Source organism: Phycodurus eques, chromosome 23 (genome assembly GCF_024500275.1).
Source record: "Phycodurus eques isolate BA_2022a chromosome 23, UOR_Pequ_1.1, whole genome shotgun sequence".
Taxonomy (NCBI): Eukaryota; Metazoa; Chordata; class Actinopteri; order Syngnathiformes; family Syngnathidae; genus Phycodurus; species Phycodurus eques.
The window spans coordinates 6,119,252-6,143,532 of NC_084547.1; the positions used below are offsets into that span (position 1 = coordinate 6,119,252).

Sequence of the window (24,281 nt, forward strand, 5' to 3'; positions counted from 1 at the left end):
ATAAACCGCGTGGTCTTGAGTCAACGACGAAGGCGTCGGTTCCGTTGACGAGAATGATCCGATTCCATTTGTTGACACGTCACTCAATAACTTCATATAAGAGCAATAATAGTTTGGTTCTGTTGTTTTTTCGGACCGTCGGCACGAGCTCCCTGCCGGGCCGTTGCATTTCCCGCATCGTCGACTCGAAAAGGTCACTCGGGGCCACGGCTGAGCTCCGTCTTGGCGCCGGCTCGGACTCTCCGCTTCATCTCGCCGCTGGGAGGGGAAGAAAACGCGAGACGATGTGACTCGGGCGACTTTTGCCCTCGGACGCGAGCGAACACGCACAGCGACAAAACAAAACAAAGCAAAGAAATCCACGTCTAGACCGGAAAGAGACACTTCGATTGTGAATGATCTTTTATCGCTTTTCGCAGAATTTCTGAAATGTGTCTCGGAAAGAATCCAACACGCAGCGAGCGACGGCATAAACACTTTCTTCCTCTGCGGAATTCCTACCCAAAAAAAAAAACAAAAAAAAAGACTCAACTTCCCTCTGAAGCTCACACAAAAGACACACACACACACACACAGTCTCACTTGTGCGCCGTTTGGTAGCCCCGTCCAAAACAAATCGGTGTTTATGTTAGGAAGCGGCTATCTTTTGGGCCCCGCTGCCAAATCGCAGGAAACACCTTCGGCACAATAAGATATTAAAAGCCTCCGCTTCCTGCCTCGCCGAAAGGGAGGAAGCGCGCCGCGCCACGGCTCGCGCGCGCGGAAGACGGCTCACCGTTCTCCTCGCCGCCCGACGACTTGACGCCGAGAAGCATGACGCCGTCTTTGGTGCTTTCCGGGCGGCTCTGGAAGGACGCGCTGCGGACACACAGCAGACGAGGACGGCGGGTCGCCGGGTTGTCGGCGCGCGCGATCGACACGACGCCGGCCTTCGCGCCGGCTACTTACTTTTCAGTTCCGGTATCAAAAGTCTCTGTTCAAAAACAACCAACCGACACCAAAATGAACATCGCCTCGATTTAGCGGGAATCCTCCGCCGCTTTGCGACGGTCGCGACGTACCCGTGTGGTCGTGGATCTTCTTGCATTTGAACTTGAGGACGATGAAGGCGGCGGAGGCGACCAGCAGGACGGGCAACACAATCCACCAAAGTCTTTTGTCTGTCGCTGAAAAGAGGCAGCAAGCTCCCCGTGAGCCCGTCTGGCGCCGCCCGGCCCGGTTCGGTTCGGCCCGGCGCCTTACCTGCTTCGGCGGCGTCTTTGTCACCGCTGCCGACCTGAGGACCTTTCAAAGCAGAATCGCAATCAAACGCACGCGTGAAACGTACAAGTGACCTGGAAGGAGAAGTTATTCGTAATGAGCAGCCACGGCATTTACCGATGCGAAGACACCGATCATCTTATTCATTTCTCACAATAATCATCAACAGTGATTCATTATTATCGTATTGGGGGCTCACGATCAGCGGCGTGCTATTTTTAGAACAGGCCATCTGGCAACTTACGACGACGAATTGGCAGATTTGGTATTTTTCTTGTTTTATCCGCCGTAATTCGCTGAAAAACTCCTATTGGCTGTTTTTGCGCTCAGGCCAAAGCAATTAAAGCATTTCTTAGGTGCCGTCCTGTGGCCTCTTGGCACCAAGGAACTATGTTGAGGTGACTCGAGGAGTCCCGTTGAGACAAAGGTAGCGCTTTGCCACCGTCTTACGGCATCTTGGGGCAATTCAAAACGTTTTTGTTGGGGAAGAATCAATGATTGGACTTCCAGATTTTGGCGGGGCAACACCGTATACACAAGCGTCGCGAGGATAGCGAGCCGTTAGCACAAAAGACAAAAAGGCTTTGGCTACTTCCGCGAGCTTCCGACACGACTTACCGGGGCTTTTCTCCGTGGTCGGGACCGTCTCGATCCGCGGCGTCACTGAAAATACAACCGACAGTCGACGGAAGGAAAACAATTCCGTGAAGGCTTCATTCGGCAAATACGGTACCTGTGGATGGCGGCGAGGCGGCCTCGCTGGCGCTTGGCCCTACTTACGTTTGAGCAATATTTAGTCACGAGTCGTGCGCAAGTCCGCCGTGCAAAGCGCTTTTACCGAGAGTCTGGTCGCTCACGTCGGGCGTCCGGGAGCCGGCGATCCTCGGCAGGGTGCCGTTACTTGCCGCGGCTTCTGTTGACGCTGATGGCAAACACCGAAAATACCTCCGTAAGACCAACCGCCGCTTCGTGAGGCTCAAATACTCCAACCTGCGTCGTCCGTACCGGCTGTCCCGCCGGGCTGCGTCGGCGAGGCCGTGATCGCCGCCGCCGTCGTCTGGACCGCGTTCGCTGAGGAAAACGCTCGATATCAATGTTGCGCCGAGACTTTACGCGTCTTTGACACACTCACCGCTCTCGTCGGGTTTTCTGCTGGCTTCCGCCGCGGGCGCGCGGCTCGTCGGCGCACGGCTCGTCGGCGCCGCGGAAGCCGTCGGCGCCGCGGAAGCCGTCGGTGCTGTTCGAGGGTACAAAAGGCCAAAATAAACAAGCCGCCACACTTGGGGTCTCGCCATGCGACATTTCCATTCACCCGGGCGGCTTTTTGGCATCGCTTCGAGCGTCGTCGGACTCGCCGTCTGCTGGGTGCCCGCACTTCCGTCCGATGACACTTTGAAGCAAACAGAGAAGGCCAGCGGGAATGAGCAGCGTGGCGTCGCCCCCGATTTGTATATTCAGCGGTGCCTCGAGATACGAGCTGTCGTTTTGCGCTTGGACAATTTACGATACGAGTGCTCTATGGTGGCAGTCAACGCAAGTCGTTTTGTGACGAGCAGCAGTTTGTAGATGGAGAAGAACGTCTTCCAAAATAGAGGCCTCAAGCTGGCCTAAGCGAAATACAACCACATCACTTTATTGGCTTATTACCAACACATAATGAGTAATGCTACTGTCAACAACGTCAACAGATAACGACAATACAGGCATATATTCTTTATCCTCTGCAAAGAACTACTATAACTGTGACTTACTGAGGAGCTAAGAACGTCTCCATGTACACTCTATCCCTATGTCTGTGTTATACTGCCTCCCAGTGGCCAACACACACACACACACACACACACCAGAAGGAGCAGAACCATGTCCAGTGAGTTGAAGCAAAGAATGTGGCAAAAACTGTCGTATTTCTTAACATTTTGAAAATGTTACGGCTAGCGAGCTTCCAGGTTAATTGCAAGGCGAACGTGAAATGCGCCGCACCTTTTCCTAACTTGACCTCCTCTGAACTTTTGAATGCACGTCCAAGCGCGTCACGAGGCAATCTCGGTGTGTCGAAAGGCGAAGAGCATGACGAAGAAGGCCAACTGAAGCGAGAAATGGGATGGCCCATTCAGGGCTCGAACAACTGTTGTGAATTTGAACATTCAGCTCCTTGTTAGAAAACAGCAAGTGATGCAAAAAGTACTCAAAGAGTTTCAAGTTCCAAAGTTTCCAGTAGGTCCAATGAAGTTCCCTTATCAAGGTTATCGTGCATTTTAGCTCCGTGTGGAAATCAAGTCCAATATGCCGAGGTTTTTGTCAGTCGTGCGTACAGAATGTTTGCTAGTTTGGGTTTATTCCTGTCACACAAGACCGCGTCGACATCCTCTGCCGGATCGCAGACCGAAGCGGCTTCCTGCCCTTCACGCTATTGTTGCGGCCGACCTCGGAATCCGCGCCGCCTCCCCTCGCGCTTGCCAGCTGCCAGGAGGCGACGGGGCGTGGCCGATCATTTGCCGATTCAATCTTTTTGAAACATTGACAATGTTCGTGTCCCCTTTTGTCACACTTAGTAGCAAACGCGCTTTCCCGGAGATGTTTACAGCTGAAAGGCGTTTGTGTTTTTGGTTTTTTTTGCAAGCCGCGATATGTTTGATGCGCCGGAAGGGCGGCGCCACTTTGGCTCCCAACGCTATCTGCCCCTGCATCAGCTATCAGGGCAGATAAAGGCAAACAGAAGATAAACAAAAACATCCGGAGACTCTTTCCCCTGCGTCAAGCAAACGGCGGCCATTGTCGTGCGTCCCTCGAGGTCTCGTTTGAAGGTTCAAAGCGTCGGCGCTTCGCGGCCGGAGAAATCAAAGCGGCACGGAAGAACCCGCATTCGCCGCACGGGAGCCAGTCGAAATTGGCCGAGATCACACGGCGACCTCAAAGCTAAGGCCCGGGGGCCAGCGCGAGCCTGCTGCGTCATTTTTGGGGCTTCTTCACTCGCGCAAATCAAGTGCGTCTTGTGCCGGAATTGATTTATCCCAGTTTTCTTCACTAAAAGCCGTCGCTTCTTAACCTCAATTCAATTTTAGTTTCCGTGACATCTGATTTCAAACTCAATTTGTCACTTCAACTGTTTACAATCGATTGAATTATGTCACGACCGTATGTTTTTATGAAGTCGTTTTTTTGAAATCACAAAACGTCGCGTTCAATTGTGTGCACAAAATATGACGACGAGGTGTTTATACATTTTCAGTCGTCCGCTACGGTCCGCCCGAACTTCGCTGTGGCCCGCAGTAAAAACGAGTTTAAGTCAAGCCTGCTCGATGGGCGGCTAGAAAAGAAATACAACAAGAAAGAGAGTCAACAAGAGAGCCGAGTCTCTTACCTGGCGTGAAGATGCGCACCGACGCAAGCAGGACGACGACGAAAACCCCGATGGTCCTCATGGCGACTTTGTGCCTGCGACTCTGTCGGATTTGTGTGTGGAAAAAAAAAACGGTGTTCAAGCTGGGGCGCGTCACCGCTCTTGCTTATTTGGGCACTTCCTTCCTTCCTCTCCCACGCTAACGCAAAGAAGCGGGGGCAGCTGCGCAGACCGACAACAGGGACAAAAAGTGGAATTTGGGGAGAGTTTAACTCTTACGTACCGGCCGGGTCACATTTGACCCGTTCGGACATTTGACAGCAATCAAAGGACATAGCCTAAAATCTATTCTTTAACCCTGACACCAAAGAGACCCGAAATACACAAAAATGAAAATATTCTAAAGTGTAATCCTTTTGCGCAGGTGCTACAACGACTGCGTACAGTGATAAACATGCACCCGTTGCTCTTTGAAGGGTCACGGAGGAATCCCGAAACGGAAAACGCAAAGCAGCGTCAAAATGATCATACCTAAGACAGTTGTCATGATAACGAGCAGGTCATATTACAATATTTTATTTCGGTTCAAGCAGGTGAAATGAACAGTGACGGTGGTCACGAGAATAATCACGTGAAGGTTCGGTGTTTTTAAGGCGACGCCAAAGTGATTCTCAACGTGCGGTACAAGCGCCACTAGTTATACACTGGCTCCCTCTAGTGGTGCACGTAAGAATCACTCAATCCAATTCCAATCAAATGAATGTAGTCAAACATATTCGATTGATTATATGCGGTTAAGACAGCTTAAACATTGTGTTTTATTTTTTTAAATCCAGTACGGCACTTTAAGTACAATTCAGTTGTACTGAATAAAGTACATTTGCATGCTGGAGCCTATCCCGGCTATCTTCGGGCAAGTGCGTGTTGTAGAAAAATCAACCATAATTCCCGCTGTCAAGTGGCTTAAAGCTCAGACCGTGAGAAGTGGAGTTGCCTCTGTTTCAATGGCTGCCGGTGCCCCTCTGTGGGTCTGCACTTTGGAAAACGATGACATATCATATTCTCCGAAGCGTATCAGGTTTGTTTTTGATAAAAGGGTCTCCTAGCCAGTGGCGGTTTCTGGCGTGTGCCTTGGACCCGGGGAGACTTTTGCTGGGGAAAAAAAACGTTTTGTGATGCCCAAGCAGAAATCCAAACAAACTGCTACACAACTGGCGAAGACGATTTGCAAAGCATTTTGCATTTGAATGTGCGGAACTCTCGGGAACCGAGCAAAAAACGACATTTACAATCAACATTGGAAAACATCTTGGTGTTCTGGACTTACTCTACAAACATTCTCGGTGTGCTTATTTTGCCAATGCGACTATTTCGAAATGTGCGCTATTTTGTGTTGCTGGAACTTATGAATTATCCATGAAGCAAACTCAAAAAAACAAAAAAAGAAATCCTTTGACTTTGGTATTTGTCATTTATCTTGCCTTGGTTTTCCCACTCTATATTTCCTCCCCAAAACAAAAACTTAGAACGGTGCGTTAATTTGATGCTTCATTCATTTGTTTTCTTTCCACACAAGGCAAAAAGAGGTCGTTACAAATTCAGCCAATTTATTATTGTGAATGAATACAACATGACATATTTTTTCTGAATGTGACTAAAACATACTGCACACATTTCATAAGCAGCTGCAAGTAAAAAACCCGCGAAACCAACAGGATGCACGGAACGCTGAAGTGCGGCCGCGTGGCGTCAAACGCTCAAAGGAGAGCGAGCAGCTCCTTGACGGCGACCGCGGTCACGTCGCCGTAAAAGGCGCCCTCGTTGTCGCCGCCGCCGAACACCAGCAGCGTTTTGTCGGCTTCGCGCCCCGCGGCGTGGCGGCCGGTGGGCGTCTCCACGGCGATGACGGAGTGACCCGCCCTGGCGAGCGACAGCTGCGGCAGCGTCACCTCCGCCCAGAGGTTTGTATCTGACCGCAGGAAAGGAGAAAGGCGCGAGTACAGTGAACCCCCGTTTAGCCTGGAGGAAAAACCCATTCAAAGACGAAGCCGTAAAAAAACGGCACGAGGCCGGGGCGCCGACGGTCCGGGAGCTCGACCCGCAGGCCACATTATTAGGTACGCCGACGCAATCTATCGATGCCTGCGACTGCTCACCCGTGTCGAAAACAAAGGCGTCGCTGAGAGCGTTGTTTCCGTTATAGCCGCCGTGGATCCAAAACTTGCTGGCGGAGATGACGGCGCTGCCGTGCCAGCTGTGACACACACGCGCGCACGCACACAGTGATTGAAGATTGTATAATTCCTGTGTTTTTCGCTGAAGTCAAATATGCGAGTCAATTTACCATCGAGGGGAGGGGGCCCTTCCACTTGTTTGAACAGCCGAAAACTCCATCAGACCTGGGGAAGGGGGGGGGGGGTCACATCAGTCACGGCGTTTATTTTGATGCGCAGTACAGGAAGTTGCGTGCGCGCCTCACCCAGGTCCAACACGAACATGTCGTTGTAGCACACGGGCGTGTCCCAGCCGCCGAACACGTAAATCCTCCCCTCCGCCATCACGCAGGCCGAGTGACTGGAACGCAAAGCGCGATGAGATCGTTTCGAAACGCGGCGAGCGCGTGGCGTGGGCGAGGGCCTCACCCCGAGCGGGGGGACGGGACGTCGCCGACGACGACGGGCCGGTACCAGACGGACAGCCGGGGGTCGAAGATGTACAGCGAGTCGCTGCAGCCGTCCGGCTGCGGGTCGGGCCGGGGGAACACCCCGCCCAGCACGAAGAGCTCCCCGCGAAACAGGTTGCAGCTGTGGTAAGCCAGCGGCGGGACCTTGCCTCGGGCCTGACGCCGTCATCGGAAGGTTACGCGGCCACGGCGCAGGAGAATTACACGTTGTGTATGAAGGATAACCGCATGACTTGAAAAGTCTGCTAGCTTAATGCTACCACAAAATGCAAAAAGTCATAGACAAGCTATCGTAACTAGCATCAATGTGGCACTTTACATAATAGATATTGGAAAATAAAGGGGACAACAAAAAGATGCTGACCTCCACCACGGTCCACTTCCAGCTTTGCGTGTCCAGGACGTGGACGTCGTTGAACCACTTTTTGTTCTTGGATCCGCCGAAGACAAATATGCGCTCGGAGCACGGGTCGTAGACGGCCGTGTGGCCGATCCTGGCCTCGGGGGTCGGACCCCGCGCCGGCGTCTCGGCCGGCGCCCACGACAGGTCCTCTGCGGGACAACAACCGGAGCTCAAAGGCACAGAACGTATCTTTTCCATAATGCTGACTTCAAAACGAGCAGATTTTCCAAAATGCCCGTCGAACCGTAGCTTTCGCACGCGTGCCGGACCTGTGCGGAGCTTCCACAAGGGATCTTTGCAGAACCGCATCCTGGCTCCTTGCCCTCCAATCAAGACGGCCGTCTGGGCATCGACGGGGCACAGCATTTGACCCCAGCGACCCGACGGGCCCGGCGGCGGCGCTGGAAGAACATCATCGAAAACAAATCAAGTGTTCAGCGCTAACAGACGGGCCGCCAAAGCGCCTGTGAAAAATGACGGCGACGGCTGCAGCTAACTTGTCCTACTGCCGCCAATTTCTCCGAATGCTGCTTGTGTATTTTGTATTTTTCACTTTGGCGCTCGAGCCTCTAACGAGTTTGACGATCCGGTTATCATCAAGTATTTATTTACGCGAGCTAGCCTTACCGCCTTGACTTTTAGCTGCCTTTCCTCCGCCCGAGAAAAGCTTCTGCCCGCCTTTGGCGTGCCGTGGGACTTTTGGCGCAGGTGCGCTTTGCTCCGGGCTTCCGTTTGGACGCACGTTCTCCACCTCCTCCTCACCCGCCGCCGTCCTGGCATCCTTGCCGTCGCCGAGCTCTCCCGCGGCGGCCGGCTTTCGCTTCCTCTTGCGGTTCGGCTCCCGGGCTGCGAGGGGAGCGGCGGCATCCTGGGAGCGGTCACAAGCATACGCTGTCTTTCCTAGCTCGGGTCGTCATCCGCGGGAGGTCCAAATGTACAAAGTTGTCATAACAATAAAAGCTCCACTACAGTCTACTTAAGTATCCCCGCTATCAATTACCTTTGGCGAGCGCTCCTTGATAGCCAAAATGAGTGCCGGTTCCGACCGACCGTCTTTTGCCTGAGAAAACAAAACAAAACATGAAAACCACTGCGTGTCGTTGGTTTTACTCGAGGAACCTTTTCGCCATTGCCGTGATTTACCATTGGTCCCCCTTCCAGCGTGACATTCAGGGTGGCACCGTTGGTCCATGTCTCTTCTTCCCACTGCTCCCACGACAGACATCTATTGCATTCGCGTAACAAATGAGGCCTCTGAGTGTCAAAATATTGCATCACAAAGTTTCTGCCAATTCTGCACACGAGTTGAAATGCGAACACAGCCACACCCCCAGTGATACGAGGGTGTGCACACTTGTGCAACCACATTGTCTCAATTGCCTATTTTTACTTCCCCTTTTGAGTTCTACATGGAAAAAAATAAAGTGATTTTTTTTTTTGGGGGGGGGGGGGTCTCAAAAACCTGCCGTTTGAACCGGGCTGTGTATACTTTTTATTCCACATTATTGGACGTTACTCGTCAGGCAAAACTGCACTGGTTGACATCTGTGCCAGTCAAGCTCTAGATGTTAACGAGTAGAATTTTTAAGTGTCACTAGTAGTACTTTAGCACGCAGTTGTCAACTCGTGTGGTTTTGACTCGCTGCTAGTTGTTGTACCAGTATGCCAAAGTTGTCCGACGAGTGAGGACGAAGAACGTACAAGTACATGGACCTTAGGCTGGATATCAAGCATATGGAAGAAATGCTTTTCCTACAGTGGGCGAACCTATTATAAGGAGTCAGTTTCCCGATCGTGATGGGTGTCCGGTGAGCGTCGTGCAGGTCCGCGTTGACGCAAATCCTCTCGCCCCATGGTCCGCTGCTAAACAGCACCACCTGGCGGACGGTCGGCGGAACGGCAACAGACACCCGACGGGGCCCTTGCTCGCTGACACACACAAAGACGCAAAAGAGCGAAGAAATGTGAAAACTTGCGCAAATCAACCTAGAAAGTTGATTTTGCGAATAGCGTTGATGAAAAGGGTGCCCGTGAATTGAAGTCTACGGTGGCCACAGGAGAGCCACTGACTTGCAATATTAAGCAGGCGACTTTCTTCAAACAATACTGCAATTACGTTGATGTTTTACGGTCCTCGACGTACCCGAGCAGTCGCTGAGGTGACGCGTGTACCCCGAATAGCGCGTAAACTCCGAACTCCTCCATTTTTCTATGCTGAATGTTTATTAGTGTATTTGCTGCGTACGCCGTGTCCCGCCACAGATTCGTGTCGTTTGCGCATCCGATTTGTTGTTCCGCGTGTCTGCGAGGGCGGCACCTCTCAGGCTTTCCGATCAACGCCGAAGACGTTTTGCTTATCCGCCTTCGTAAATCGAACGCTCCCCAACAAACTGACGCACAAGTCTTGAACCAATCGCTGAGCTGCATTCGTACCGCGCTGCCTGGCGTCACTAATGGTGCCTTCACAAACACCTCGTCACCTCAAATCCATTTCTTCATGGTGGTGACCCCAGAGGTTTGCGCCAATCGTCAGCGAAAAAAAACAGAAACGTAAACGAAAATAAACTGAAACGTAAGCGAAAAGTGTGAATCTTTTCGGCACAAATCTGATTCCATAGTTGCTGTAGTGCGGACGTTTTGTGGTTGCGTCATTGCAAACATCCCCTCATGCTTTGAACGCACCACAGCAAAGCATTGTGGGATCAGTTGCCGGTCCCGAGCTTCTCGAAAGAACTGCGAAGATGATGGTGAGTGTGTTATCCGCCATGCCGCTTTGCGACGGACAATCCGTGTCCATCGCAGCGTTTCGTGGCGTCGGTTTGCACGCCAAGTAACCGGGGACGACGCGCCATTACGCCCTTTATGGCGGGGAGCCATTATTTAAGCACATGACATTGTAAAGGGCCTCAAAATACTGTTAGCATCGGGTGGCTAACAAGTAGCCATGGGCGTATAAAACGATGCTTGCGGTGACGTTCGCGATTGCGGATAGTAACAATATCAATCAAGCGAGCGGAGTTGAAACGTTAACGGCCGTCACGTGTTACCGGGCGCCGCGTTTCTGATGGAGATTGTGGCTCAGCTGCGAGCCTCTTTGTACTGGACGAAACGAAAGCTGGAGCAGCACGAGCGCAGAGCTAACGGGACGGGCCGAATGAGCTCATTATTCAATTGCGACGGGGCCTTCCATGCCGGACGTAATTGTTGCCACAGACATAAGAACGTGATGCGGAGGCAATTCTGTGAACGTTTGCAAACGTTCAATTGTTCATCTTCGCAGCCCACACCGGTTATCCTGCTGAAGGAAGGCACAGACACGTCACAGGGGATCCCGCAGCTCATCAGCAACATCAATGCCTGCCAGGTCTGCAAATCTCTCCGCCGGCGCGAGCGCCTTCGGCCGAACAATGCGTGAACTGTGCCCCCGCGCCGTGTTTTAGGTTATATCCGAGGCTGTGCGGACAACGCTGGGGCCCAGAGGCATGGACAAGCTCGTGGTAGACAGCAGAGGTGAGAAAGGGAACGCCGTTGGGGCTTTCGAGCCGGTCGCCCGCGTTAAGAGGGAGCGTTGTGCTTTCCAGGTAAGGCCACCATCTCCAACGACGGGGCCACCATCCTGAAGCTGCTGGATGTGGTCCACCCTGCAGCCAAGACCCTGGTGGACATCGCCCGGTCTCAGGACGCCGAGGTCTCGTGTATATCTCATGCGGGAAGGCTTGCAAAATTCCAGAACAAAAATGTTATGCTTGAACACGATAAATCAATCATCCTCAATTCCCAGTTCATTCCAACGGGAAAGTTCCAACTGCGCATTTTAACCAAACCTAAACGGAAGCTCTGGATCGCAGCCCCCGGTTGACCGTCTCGTGTGGTACCCGCTATCAGGTCGGAGACGGCACCACCTCGGTCACGCTCCTGGCCGCGGAGTTCCTGAAGCAGCTGAAGCCGTACGCGGAGGAGGGGCTCCACCCCCAGACCATCATCAGAGCGTTCCGCGCTGCCACCGCTCTGGCCGTCGGCAAGATCAGGGAGATCGCCGTGCCTGTGAAGAAAAACGACAAAAAGTGAGCGCTCGCCTCTTCCCTTCCCTTCCCTTCTCTTTCTTCTTCGGTTGGAGCATCATTTGTTCCAATCATCTTACTCACACTCCTAGTGCCGCTTTTGGCCCACTATACATATAATCCTTAATAGTAAACTATTCCACTGTACTGGTAGTACTACTAGGTATGTGTTAGGCACTGGTAGTCTCCTGGGCCCTATTAGTAGTTTTGCCACACTAGTAACATTTAAAAAAAAAAAAAAAAAAAAAAAAAAAAACGTTTCCCCCCCACCATCCCCACTGTAAGACGGTCGTTCTTCTAGTGCACCGAAGTGTCGTATTCGGGAGGATACTAGTGCGTGGACCTTAAGCTGATTTGGAACAAGCTTTCCACACGTGTCTGTCGGTCTCCTCAGAGAGCAGAGGCAGTTGTTGGAAAAGTGTGCAGCCACGGCACTCAACTCCAAGCTGATTGCCGGGCAGAAGGAGTTCTTCTCCAAGATGGTGGTGGATGCCGTCATGTCTCTGGATGAGCTACTGTCCCTCAAGATGATCGGGATCAAGAAGGTCCAGGGAGGAGGTCTGGAGGTGGGTTTCCTTTTTTTTTCCCTCCGGCAAAGCTCAACTTTAGAGTTTGACTTTGACCTTTCCCCCACCCCCCAGGATTCCCAGTTGATTTCCGGGGTCGCCTTCAAGAAGACCTTCTCCTACGCCGGCTTCGAGATGCAGCCCAAATGTTACGACAACCCGAAGATTGCGCTGCTCAACGTGGAGCTGGAGCTGAAGGCCGAGAAGGACAACGCGGAGGTTCGAGTGAAGTGTGTGGAGGTACGGGAGACCCCGACGCCCGATGTCCGAGTCCCCTCTTGTTGTTAAGCCTCTGGCTCTCGTCTGCAGGACTATCAAGCCATCGTGGACGCAGAGTGGAACATCCTTTACGACAAGTTGGAGAAGATCTGCCGGTCGGGAGCCAAAGTGGTTCTGTCCAAATTGCCCATAGGTGATGTGGCCACCCAGTATTTTGCGGACAGAGATTTGTTCTGTGCCGGGAGGGTCCAGGAGGAAGACCTGAAGAGGACCATGATGGTAGGACACCAGAACTCCTCGTCGGATTCGTTACAACCTAATAGTTTTTCCTTACCTTGTTTGAGCCAGTACTCACAAAAAGGTCAGGATGTTGGGCGTTTGGGTGAAATTTCAAGAGCAACCCAAATTGCACTGTCACCTCCGCGGGTGAAAATTGTATCGGAAAAATCTCACGACACACCGCCAAAATAAATGTCTCAAAATGTATGTACAGTAGTGCCTGGACCCGACGTACAGCTTCTTCCAAATACGAGCCGTCATTTGGCTGATCTTGCTTTGACTAGCGAGCACAAACTTGACATAGGAGCCCTTGTACGGTGGCAGTCAAGTCACTTCACAATAGGCAGCAATTCATCCAAAACTCCCGGTTTACTGTCAAACTAAATGAACTTTCCCCCCCAAAAAGAGCAAATAGGCGAATGTGCGGGTGCCGAACTGCGAGGATGCGCGGCTCCGCTGTATGGATGGAATGTCGGTGCATCAAAATGATTGCAAGCAAACCGCTTTGTGTCGTGTGACCTCCAGGCCTGCGGGGGCTCCATTCAGACTTCTGTTGGTAATTTGTCAGACGACGTCCTGGGCCAGTGTGAGCTCTTTGAGGAGGTCCAGATTGGAGGAGATAGGTAAGGTTGTCGGTCGTCTTCGCTTCCGTGGAGACTGGCGGTCGGCGTCAACTTGGATCTCTGGCGCAGGTACAACTTGTTCAAGGGCTGCCCCAAGGCCAAGACGTGCACCATCATCCTGCGCGGCGGGGCGGAGCAGTTTACGGAGGAGACGGAGCGCTCGCTGCACGACGCCATTATGATTGTGCGCAGAGCCATCAAGGTGGGGAGAGAGACGCTCGAAATACAATCGAAGCGGTGGAACACCCAAACCATTTCACGCTCCGAGTACGAATATTTGCCGGCCGGGTCGACGGCCTTTCAACTGCCCTTTTCCAGAACGACTCTGTTGTTGCGGGCGGAGGAGCTGTGGAGATGGAGCTGTCCAAGTACCTGCGGGATTATTCCAGAACCATCCCGGGGAAGCAGCAGCTGTTGATCGGCGCCTACGCCAAGGCCCTGGAGATCATCCCCAGGCAGCTGTGTGACAACGCCGGCTTCGACGCCACCAACATCCTCAACAAGCTGCGCGCTAAACACGCTCAGGTAAGAAAGCCGCCACAGCAGGATGCTGGACTTCAGTGAAGTACACATACTTGCGCATACGCTCGTGCCTTCGGATACTGTCCGTGCGACACCACTTGAGTTTCTCGGGCTGCAAGCTGTCGTTTGTCTGTGATTATTTTTGGGGTGCGAGCGTTGTATGGGGCCAGTGAACTCAATTGAACTCACAGCAAGCAGCAGTTTGGTAAATAGCGAACATCGGTGGTCGCTGTGTGAATTGGTGACACGGACATGGTGTAGATGAAGCGCTATACAAGTGCAGTCCATTTAATTTAATGGCAACATAGATCGGAATGTTTTCAGTGCCGAGAGCGCTCGTGGAACAAATTGTCTAGGGGCCGCCATTTATAGCGTTCCAATGTAGAAAGTTATCGGAAGAATAAAGTCAGATACCTGAAACGGACGTCGCTTCTCACCGCAGGGCGGCATGTGGTACGGCGTGGACATCAACAACGAGGACATCGCCGACAACTTTGCCGCCTGCGTGTGGGAGCCGTCCGTCGTTCGGATCAACGCGCTGACCGCGGCCTCCGAGGCGGCCTGCCTCATCCTGTCTGTCGACGAGACCATCAAGAACCCGCGCAGCGCTGTCGACGGACCCCCGGGCGGCGGACGGGGCAGAGGGCGCGGAAGGCCCCACGCCCACTAAGACCCCTCCCACCCTAAACTCTAGCTGCGTTGGAGATCCAAATGGAGAGATGTCAGCAGGCTGTTGGATGGTAGAATTGAGCAACCCGCATTTGCAGAACTTTCAACTCCTTCCGGTTTGTTTTTCCACTTGAGTTTTGGCTTCATTTGTGTGTGCGCGTCTTACCAAGCACCGCCTTTTTGTCAGCTGTCATGTTGCACTTCTCTCTCTCCATTCTCGGGGCCCATCTGGTTTTGTGTTATGTGACAAAGATGGAAAGAAAAGCACTGAAAGGATCTGCACCGTGTGCATGTATTTATTGGGCCATTCTTAACAATAAATGCACCTCTGAAATCAACTTAGCGAGGGCTTGCGTGTGTTACTTTTAACACCCGGAGTGGACACGGCAACCCCAAATGTGGCGGCATTGTGGAAAAATAACAAACCCGTCATATGCCGGTCATTTAAACGGGGAACGTTAATCGGTCTTTTCACCAAAACTGCAGGGTCAAAACACAATTCCTGGACCATGCATTCTGAGTTCATTGGTGGAGGACAGCCATGTTGGACTGCGCTAGGAAGTACGGTGGATTAAAATGAGGTAATGGTATATTCTCACTTCAGGTACTATACTTGGGTTGTTACCCTACAACGAGAGTGTCCGAAGCGTTGAGTGTGACATGTTCAAGAATTGGACCACACGCTGCCCGTCAAGTCGGACTTGAGAACATTTCTGACCGGGCGATTACACACGACAACGAGGCACTCTAAAGTGGCCAGGCTCCCTGAGGGGAACGTGCGTTTTCGGGGCGCACGCATCGCTAGATTAGATGGCTGATGCGAACGAAGGCCCTCAAGTTGAGGAGGAGCGACTCGTGCCAGACTTCAACGTGCGTCAGGCAGCCTCCCAAAAATCAGGACTACTGAAATGGTTTCATCTCCACTACATAGTTCTCAGTCTAAGCACGTTTTCAGCAATTATCTTCAAACGTGAATAATGTATTGAGAACCAAATCTCTGAATTTTCAAAAATGGACAGGGGGCTGGACTTGGGGACACCGCTGCTCTCCAAACTAGCATTACTGCATTCTATTTGAATATCAGTTTGACAGGAAGTCAATAGAAGCCCTGACGGAGCGTTTGGACATGACATCGACGGCCGTAACTTTGATTTCCGTATCCCCGAACTGCATGGTGGCCCTGATCTCCCTCCTCGCCGAGCCCCCCGCCGCGGGCGCCGCTAACGGCTCCGGCAGTTCTAACGTCACCGTTCCGCATTTCCTGACCCCGGGGTCCGAAATGTACGTGACGTCGTCCGTGGCGCTGCAGTAGATGTTGATGATGATCTTCCTTTGGCACGGGCGAGCGGGCGTGTAGCTCCGCCTCACCACCTCGCCCAGAGCCACCGATTGGTCCACGGACACGAAGCGGTCCAGGATGTCGGTGCACCACTGCCGGTCGTCCTTGATGAGGAGCTTGTCTTGAGGGTGGCGCCCCTTCACGAAGCGGTTCAAGACGCCCACGCCGTACGTCAGCGGGCATCGGCGCACTCGCACCTGGGAGGGAGCAATCTTACAATAAACTATTGCAAAGTGACAGTGACACCCAACCCCAGCTACATGACGGAAACATCTTTTGCACCCTGGCTACAGCGCAGATTTTACAGAGCTATGCTAATTTCCGTTAGCCTGTCTATGTTGTGTCACATTATATGTTAGCATTAAGCCAGTAGACTTTTGTCCCTCTATGGTTTGCTTTGGATTTGTGGTGTTTCAATAGACAATGTTGAATTGTCTTTTGTTTTATGGGTCACTTTTACAGTCAACTGGGAGTGACAAATAAACGGGCTGAAGCGAGCACTCATTCATTCATCCATTTTCGACCCCGCTTATCCTCGCTGACTCCGGGTGAGAGGCAGGGTACGCCCCAAACTGGTCACGTTTTTGGGATGTGGCCGGAAACCGGAGTACCTGGAGAAAACCCACCCGGGTACGGGGAGAACATGCAAATGCCATACAGGCGAGGCCAGATTTCAACCCGCAACCTCAGAACTGTGAGGGGGATGTGCTAAGGGGGTCGTCCATCATGCTGGCGACGCAAGCGCTCTTTGCCTCTTATTTGAATAACTGCAAGTGAGAAGTGAGAAATACTTCCCAAAAAGTCAAACGGAAATGATTACTACGACTGCTCCGAAATAATAATAAAAAAAAAAAAAGTGTATTTCAATAAGTTTAAGTGTGTTTGACTAAGCTCCAGAGGTACGGGTGGAGGCGTTCATGAAACGGCTGAAAAGCGCAATGGGCGACTGCGGCTCCCCTTTCCCACTTGCGAGGGCGTTGCAGTCAGTTTGTTTACAGTTTCAACCATTTGTACAGGAAGTTAGCAAACGTTTCTTTTTAGAGGGCGTGTCAATGATTTGCAGCAGGGCTCGGTCCCCGTGACTGTATTTGCGTGCCCTTACCACAGTGGGGTCCAGCCCGAACAGCACCGCCCCCTTCAGGATGGTCAGACCAACGTTATGCGGGATGACGACGCGGCACGTGCGTCCCAGTGCTTTGTCGACAGCTTTCTGCAGCACGGGCGACTCGGCAAACCCGCCCACCAGGAAGAGGAAACGCACGCCGCGCACCTCTGGCTTGGACATCAGCTCCTCTTCAACGGCCGGCCGACCGGCGCAGCGAGAAGACACAGCAAACACGACGAGTAAAGAGAACATTTCTCATCTCTGTGTTTTTAATAAGACAACTGATTGTACTTTATAAAATCATCCAGTAATTGGACTGTAAATAAACAGTTTCTGCTCCTTTTTTGCTTCAATTCAATGGACATTGTGCTGCTCTTGCTGATGCGAACGCCTCGGCTACCTGGGGGCAGTCGAATACACGGAGACGGTCAAAACTCCTTAGAAAGCCGCTGTGTCTTTCTTCGCAGAGGACAAAGACTATATGCTTGTGAGTGTTGTCATACGCTCTTTCTTTGCCTCTGTAAAGCGCTCGGGACTTGCCTCGCCTTGCGTGCGAATGCCGACTCAATAAACTAGCCTCGCCTATGTAATATGGAAGCGCAACGGTCCGCTTGCTCTTTTGTACTCTCACGAACGCTACTGATATTACGATATTCTTACCGATGTGTCGCACAATATTGGCGACGGTGGGCTGGAAGAGTTCGTTCATGGCCTCCTGGGTAAGTCGCAGCATGCCCTGCGACGACCACTTGACGATGTTCATACTGGAACACGCAAACGTTGCAGTCAAGCTATAGTGGATTATATCTTAAATCCCAACAGTGATCAGGGCATAGGAAATAAGATGAAAGATCCCGACTGCAACAGCGACTGTGTTAGCGATTGTTCACTGGTTCCCAAATCATCGACAGTGGACTAGAGAAATAGGGCACGCTACGGTGGATCGGCTGTGATTCCAAAGACAAACAACAGACACTGACTTGCTTCTCCTCAGGGCGGCCTCCACGCTCTGCCCCCTGTGTCGTTTGTAGTAGTCGATGAAAGAGAAGGGCAGGGAGATGTTGAGGGCGTTGGCCCTGCCCGGCGCCACCGTCCGCTTCCTGGCCTCGAACGCAATGGTGAGGTCCACCCAGGCGGCCGGCCGCTTGACTTTGAAGCTCCGGATGAAGTCGTCCCCGAAGATCTGGCTGAGCATGGACTCGAAGGCCAGGTCCACGCCGACGGCGCCGTACGGACCGCCTGAGCGTGAAGAGAAGCTGTTGGAGAGGGCCTGGAGAATCCGTTTACTATTTGTGCTTTTTCCATTTTCAATTGAAAATCCCAAGATGAAAAGGTGGCACATCGCTTTTGTTTTTAAAATGGAGCAAAGAAATCCCCTTCAAATTGGAGACCAAAAGCACCTGAGGCCTTGTACAGTTCTTTAAGCGTCCCCTGCGGCTGCTCGATTTGATGCACCGTCAGATCCACTGTTCCTCCTCCGCAGTCCGCCACAACGTACTTGTCACCTGCGGGACGCTTTAGCCATCAATTTGAAATGAAGAACACCATGTTTTTGGAACTTCCTTTGCCTGGACCAGCACAAACAGCCTCTCGGCATCTTAAATGAGTGCACTCGCTCCGGGCCGGTGTTGATGATATGTTCTGCGGTTCTGAAAAAGGCATTTTTAAAAGCAGCAAAACGAGTCACTTACTTTCCAATTTTACTATCCAGCAGAAGAACGTGAGCCAAAGTGACGCAACCCATAATTTTGTTCCTCTGAGAGCACAGCTCGGCAAATGGCGTCTCATGACCAGCCGGCGGCGGGGTGAAAGTTCCAAATCATCAATAAAACACACAGAGGAGGAAGACGCAAACCTTACCGGTCAGCAGCTCGGACCACAGCTCTCCTGTTCCGCTCTGGACTACGAAGGTCCGGCTGTGTCTGGATCGCCTCAACTGCTCCCTGGCTGCGACGCACAAAGAGAACAAGAACGACAGAGAAGCGCTTTGAGATACGAGTGACCCGACTTGCACGCTGTCCCGGATACGAGCGAAAAATCATTTGAGCGATTTTTTTTGCTTTGACTTGCGATACGAGGGCAGTGAACACAACTCAACGCACTTTCCAATCAGCGGAGGTTTTGTTTTTTCTATGTTGCGAGGATTCATCACTTGAAGCAACGGATTGAACACAAACGGTGCAGCAACAACATTTAGACAGATCATCTGGCAGTAGTCACAGTCATATATTCTTTCTCCTTTGCATAGAACGACTAATATTAGTGCAGTGCTGACGAGCAGAGAGAGGAGTAGAGATGTCTCAATGAAACCTTTTGATGAATCCCACTTGATTTCTAGGCAGGACCGATCATGATTGCATGAAGTCGAATATTACGGAGTGTTATTTCTCCTCATTAAAATACCATCGATTAGCTGGCGACCGATTCAGGGCGTACCCCGCCTCTCGCCCAGTCGGCCGGGATAGACAACAGCGCAGCCGCCAGCCTACTACCGAGGGTAAGCCGAACGGAAAATGGACGAATGAAATGCAATCTGGAGGCGCCGCTGTATGTGCGTGCGCTCCCCTACTTTTGCGCCCTCTATTCACAGAACACGCCGAGTGCACGAGCAGCGCGTTCGTCCAAGAAAAAAAGTCAACGTCCGCTCGCTCTCTCGATGAATTGAGCTGAAAAGCGAGCGAGGGAGCGCGTGTGCGTGTCCGGTGGGCTTTCGCAGTGCGGCGTGTTTGTCCAAGTCGCCTCAGAATCAGAACCCCCCCAGGCCTGCAGAGTCGCAGTGAGCTCGGGTGTGTTTGTGATGCAGAACAAAGAAAAGGGCCATCGGTGTGTGCGTGAGGGTGCAAATCTGGAAACGATTGACATAAAACACATTTGTGCGTATGTGTGCGTGTACAAATGACTCCCCGGTGTTATCTTTGGAGGAAAACCGAGGTGGAAGGATACCTTAAGATAGCAAAACTGGGACGACGAGGCCAATCGCATGAGCAGAGCATATCGTGAAAAAATAAAACCTCATACAGGGAGTGAGGGGGGGGAAAAAAATGGAGTTGAAGTGACAAGCCGGGAGGGGGTGACATCATCGTCTGGCCGCACCTTGTTCCGATTACAAGAGCCTGTGTTTAGTGTGAGCGTCTTTGCGCGTGAGATTGAATGCTTTCTCGGCGACTTGTAAGCGGAGAACGGGGGGAGGGGGTCAGGGTTGGCGAAAATATTCTTGCCTCCTGCTACCCCCTTTGAAAGCTCGCTTTGTGTTCCCAGCTCAGCGTTGCACAAACGCCGCTCGTTCCCCTACCTTGTCTGAAGCTGGAGTCAAAAGGCAGCGATCCGTCGGCATCCGTGCCGTTTGCGATCGGCCGCAGGCTCAGGTCGGTCACCTGGTGGAGGCGGAGCTTGCGACAGTAAACGGAGGCCGCCTCCGGCTCGAGAGCGATGAGGAGCTGCTCGGGACGGTCGGCGGACGCCAGGCCCGCCTAGGGGGAGGAGGAACCGAGTGGCGATATCAGCGTAACGCGCTTCGGGCTTTGCCGGTCATCGCGAAAACGGAGCAGGACAAGGAAACTCCACGGCCTTATCGGGGCCGCTTGGAGGAGCGGACGTTTCATTCCCACATTCACGAAAGAGAAGCGTAACGTGTTTTTTGTGAAAGTCTGTGATCTGATCTGAAATGTTGAGCCACAGCCAAAAAGAAAAATGGATTGGATTGCCGCGAATAAATAAATAAATAAACACATTTTAGGGGTGCTGGGATTCAGTTTCGGGGCGCTCGAGCACCTCCCAAAACGGGCAAGAAACGCCAACGGGTCTTATTACAAAGGGCCAAACACTGGCACACAGAACAGTTGTTTCGTAAAATGGGTTTGCCGCCTTTGAAAGCGTTGTTGAATATTAATTTAGGGTGCAATGGCTCAAAGACTCCAAAATCAAAGCAGTGGTAAAAGCGTACAACGGAGGTCGACGAGAGAGATGGCGAAAAGAGGGCGTGCTGGGCGAACGCACGCGCACACACAGTGCAACAGAAACATAAGGTGAAAGGTGGTCGGGGGGGCTGAGGGGGCGTGGATGTCATTAAGAGGGGAGCGGCGTCCATACTGTACATACTGTCGGTGTGTGCGTGCGTGTGCGTGCGTGCGTGGTTGCGAGCAGGGCGGCGTCTGCTCCCAACTTCCCGTGTTTGTGCGCCGGTCTCGCTCATTGTTCCCTGCTGATGACATCATGACCAGCAGGAAGCCCGCGCACGCGCACACGCCTGAAAAGTGTTGGGTGTACGCCCACGAGCGCGCAGTAAATGCAGGTGCAGGTGTACCTCAGTCGTTGAAGAAAAAGCCTGCGATATTCTTTGGGACTTGGACTAACCACGTACGCGGCCTCTCTCATGAACTGCTTGGCAGGTTGTCGCCACACGGCAGGAACGGTGATCACCCATCTGACCTGGTCTCGCTCCAGCACAGAGGAGGTCTGCTCCTTCACCTCCTAAAACAACAGCGGCCGAGCTCGCGTGTTTCGCCAATCTCGAGCGCGTACTAAGCGGTCCTCCGCGCCGTACCTTGAGGGCGTGCTCCCGGAAGAAGCGCAGGGCGTGCGCGAACACCTCAACGGCCGTCACCCTCCGACCGTTAACCGCCTCCAGCTCCGTCTCCATTGTGAGATCCTGCGGCGAACGCGAGCTTTCATGTGAATACGTCACACAAACGTGTGTGGAGCTCAGCGACGGGAAGTAACGGTCCACATAATCTGTACTTTCTCCTCCTTACTTTGTCAAAATTGTCTTTTTTGGCAGGGCTGTTAACAACACTTGTCAAAGTTAGAAGACATTGTGTTTCCAATTTGCAGGGACTCGAAGTAAAGGAGTTGAATCAAGACCTGCACTCTTAGCGCTTTTTCTTTCTGCACTTAAGTACAGGGAGTACTTTTGCCACCTCGGGCGTCGCCGCATGGAGATGTATGGTACGTCGAAAGCAGGCTCACACAAGCGCTGTGGAGCTTCATCTTGAACTTGTCCAAGTAGAGCCAGTGGCGGGCCTCGTCCGGATCCAGGTCGTGGTAAAAGTCCCGCGCCGCGAAGCCGAAACTGTGGAAGCGCAAGTCGGGGGTCAGCAGCAGACACGTCGGGCTCTTCTGGTCGGCTACGCCGGGGTCGCCGCCCTCCCGGCGCCTACGGGCGGAAAAAAAGAATCCTTCCGGATACGAAGCGGTAAAATAGATGAAAGGCCAGAAGGCCGCTTACTTCATGACGTGTATTATTGCTTCCGAGTCCTCGGTGAAGCTGAACGCGTAGCCGCTAGAGGTCGTCCCGAAGTCGATTGCCACGACAACCGAGAATGGACAGGCCATCCGTGGTCTGACCTCCGCCCTCTTAGAAGCAAAAACAGCGATGACGATTCAGATGTACGCGGGGGGTGCGACGAAGGTTTGCGTCTCACGAGCGCTCCAAATGACTTTGCCCGAGGTTATTACAAAGCACACAAAGCGTGTGTGTCGCTACCGGCGAGGCTGACGGCGTGAGGGGCGCGACGCTGCAGTCATTTCTCCGCGTGGCTGACGAAGACGGCGCTGACAAACTGTCGCCTGTGAAGAACGGAATAGATGAGTAGAATATGTACGGAATGCCAAAACAAACCCTGGAAAAGCTCCACATTGGAAAGTCCATGCAAAGAGTGCGTGGAAAGTCTTATCGCAAGGAAAAAGGAAGGCTGACGAGCACGGAGCGCTTTTCTCCCTGCTCGTTAGCGCTTTGGCGTGGAAACACACTTTGCATGATTACATGAGAAGAAATGGCCGGAATGTCTTTGGAATAATGAAGGGGGGCGAGCGCATGCAGAGGTCAGCGCCTTTTCACGTTGCTGTAGAAATGCATCTCACGTGACAACGGAGGGCCGCCGGGGTCCGGCCGCTCGGCGTCAGCCATTATACGGGCGTCGCGATCTGGGAGGGAAGACGGCAACATGATACGGCGTCACGCCATCTTCCTACGGAGGGGCCCGAAACAAAGGTCACAACAAGTTCAACGACTACGGAAGCAACATGACAACGGGCAACGCGTTCCCGGCACCATTTTGCTACTGATAACAATCGGAATGGAATGAAATGAAAAGCTGCAATCGCTGGCTTTGCAGCCGATTCTGAAAAGCACTAAAGAGCGCAAATGTTCTTTCCAAAGTCAACTCACCCCCTCGAGTGTTGCCGCAACACGACTTGTTGTGCCCTTTAGGAGTGAGGAGGCCTTTCTTCCACTGCAAAATTGTCAGAGAGTTTCTCCCTCCAACAAAAGGTCCACTCTTTTTCCCCGAAGGGGGTGGGCCCGCGTTCAGTGTGTGCGCTCTTCTCTCCGCTCTGCGCCGAAGGGGCAGAGACCACGAGTAGCGGCAATGGGAGGACTGTGACAGCGCAGGGGAGGGGATTCACCTCCACTTTTTGCGCGTGACACGGAGACCGAGGGGTCTCTATTGTTGAGCGAAGGGGAGCGCGCGTCGTGCATCGCATCGCGTTGTTTCGCCCTCTTCGCGCGATCTGCTCTTCCTCCGTCGAATTGCTTCTTCCTGTCTTATCTGCATCTCTTTTCATTTACGCCTCGAGCACGGCGACGTCGGCAGAGTCGAACGAACACGCATGTACGAGGATCAAGCCGAGTTAGTCAACCGTAACGTCACGTACGTCACGCCTCGATCGGCTTGCGTTCGCTGGCTGGCCAGAGGAAATCGGGGAGGCTCTGGGCTGTGTTCTCGCACGACGCACGGCAGAGTCATTCCATTTTGAAATCTGGAAGCCATTACCGGCCGGGCACGTATCCGCTCACTGTTCCTAATCCGGGAGGCCCCGAAACGGACCCCACCGCCACGTTGCTTTTCTTTTGAGTTTACGTCGCCGTGCCTTTGCGAATGTACTTCACTCGAGCGCTTGCTGCGTTTTAGCAGCACGCGGCTTTGCGTTAGCCGCGATGATGCGAGGACCGCCGGCCGGCTTTGAGACCCGAAAAACATCAAACGGATGCCAGACGGCCTTCGAGATGCGTGTCGCGCCTTCGAGGTCCGCGCAGGAAGCCAAACATAGGAAGTGATGGAGTCAGGTGACAGGAAGGGACCCGCGCACAGCAATCCTCTCATGAATTCCACGTTATCTTTCGGACCCTGGAAGTCCTGAGCAAACTGAGGCACACCCCTAACGCACACACACACACACACACACACACACAACTCAATATTCCGACACGCGCAT

The 24,281-nt window shown here is 52.7% G+C and overlaps 3 protein-coding genes across 4 annotated transcripts; 1 reads left to right on the top strand and 2 right to left on the bottom strand.

Annotated features, from left to right (window-relative positions):
• Positions 1-6,238: 6,238 nt before the first annotated feature.
• On the bottom strand, positions 6,239-9,951 carry krcp (kelch repeat-containing protein). 2 transcript variants are annotated; one of them, XM_061669432.1, is made up of 12 exons: positions 9,830-9,951; positions 9,454-9,615; positions 8,830-8,911; positions 8,687-8,746; positions 8,314-8,554; positions 7,956-8,087; positions 7,648-7,835; positions 7,243-7,439; positions 7,080-7,174; positions 6,945-6,999; positions 6,757-6,854; positions 6,239-6,569 (listed from the first exon to the last, which is right to left on the bottom strand). In XM_061669432.1, exons 1-12 carry the CDS (start codon positions 9,889-9,891, stop codon positions 6,358-6,360), a joined length of 1,584 nt encoding a protein of 527 aa, XP_061525416.1. In that variant the 5' UTR covers positions 9,892-9,951; the 3' UTR covers positions 6,239-6,357. The 2 variants fall into 2 exon arrangements, with proteins under 2 accessions (XP_061525416.1, XP_061525417.1); XM_061669433.1 differs by lacking the exons at positions 9,454-9,615; positions 9,830-9,951 and adding an exon at positions 9,345-9,382.
• A 375-nt stretch (positions 9,952-10,326) lies between these two features.
• Positions 10,327-14,963, top strand: cct7 (chaperonin containing TCP1, subunit 7 (eta)). The gene is made up of 12 exons (XM_061668549.1): positions 10,327-10,433; positions 10,967-11,050; positions 11,127-11,196; positions 11,268-11,374; positions 11,572-11,750; positions 12,142-12,313; positions 12,389-12,553; positions 12,623-12,811; positions 13,337-13,434; positions 13,504-13,636; positions 13,753-13,959; positions 14,399-14,963. Exons 1-12 carry the CDS (start codon positions 10,428-10,430, stop codon positions 14,624-14,626), a joined length of 1,638 nt encoding a protein of 545 aa, XP_061524533.1. The 5' UTR covers positions 10,327-10,427; the 3' UTR covers positions 14,627-14,963.
• Positions 14,894-24,087, bottom strand: hspa12b (heat shock protein 12B). The gene is made up of 14 exons (XM_061668548.1): positions 23,236-24,087; positions 22,929-23,035; positions 22,552-22,634; positions 22,294-22,421; positions 22,035-22,221; positions 21,613-21,717; positions 21,423-21,539; positions 20,362-20,539; positions 18,930-19,016; positions 18,470-18,574; positions 18,050-18,308; positions 17,730-17,833; positions 17,067-17,257; positions 14,894-16,161 (listed from the first exon to the last, which is right to left on the bottom strand). The coding sequence occupies exons 2-14, from the start codon at positions 23,011-23,013 to the stop codon at positions 15,706-15,708; spliced, it is 2,085 nt and encodes a 694-aa protein (XP_061524532.1). The 5' UTR covers positions 23,014-23,035; positions 23,236-24,087; the 3' UTR covers positions 14,894-15,705.
• Between the last annotated feature and the right edge of the window lie 194 nt (positions 24,088-24,281).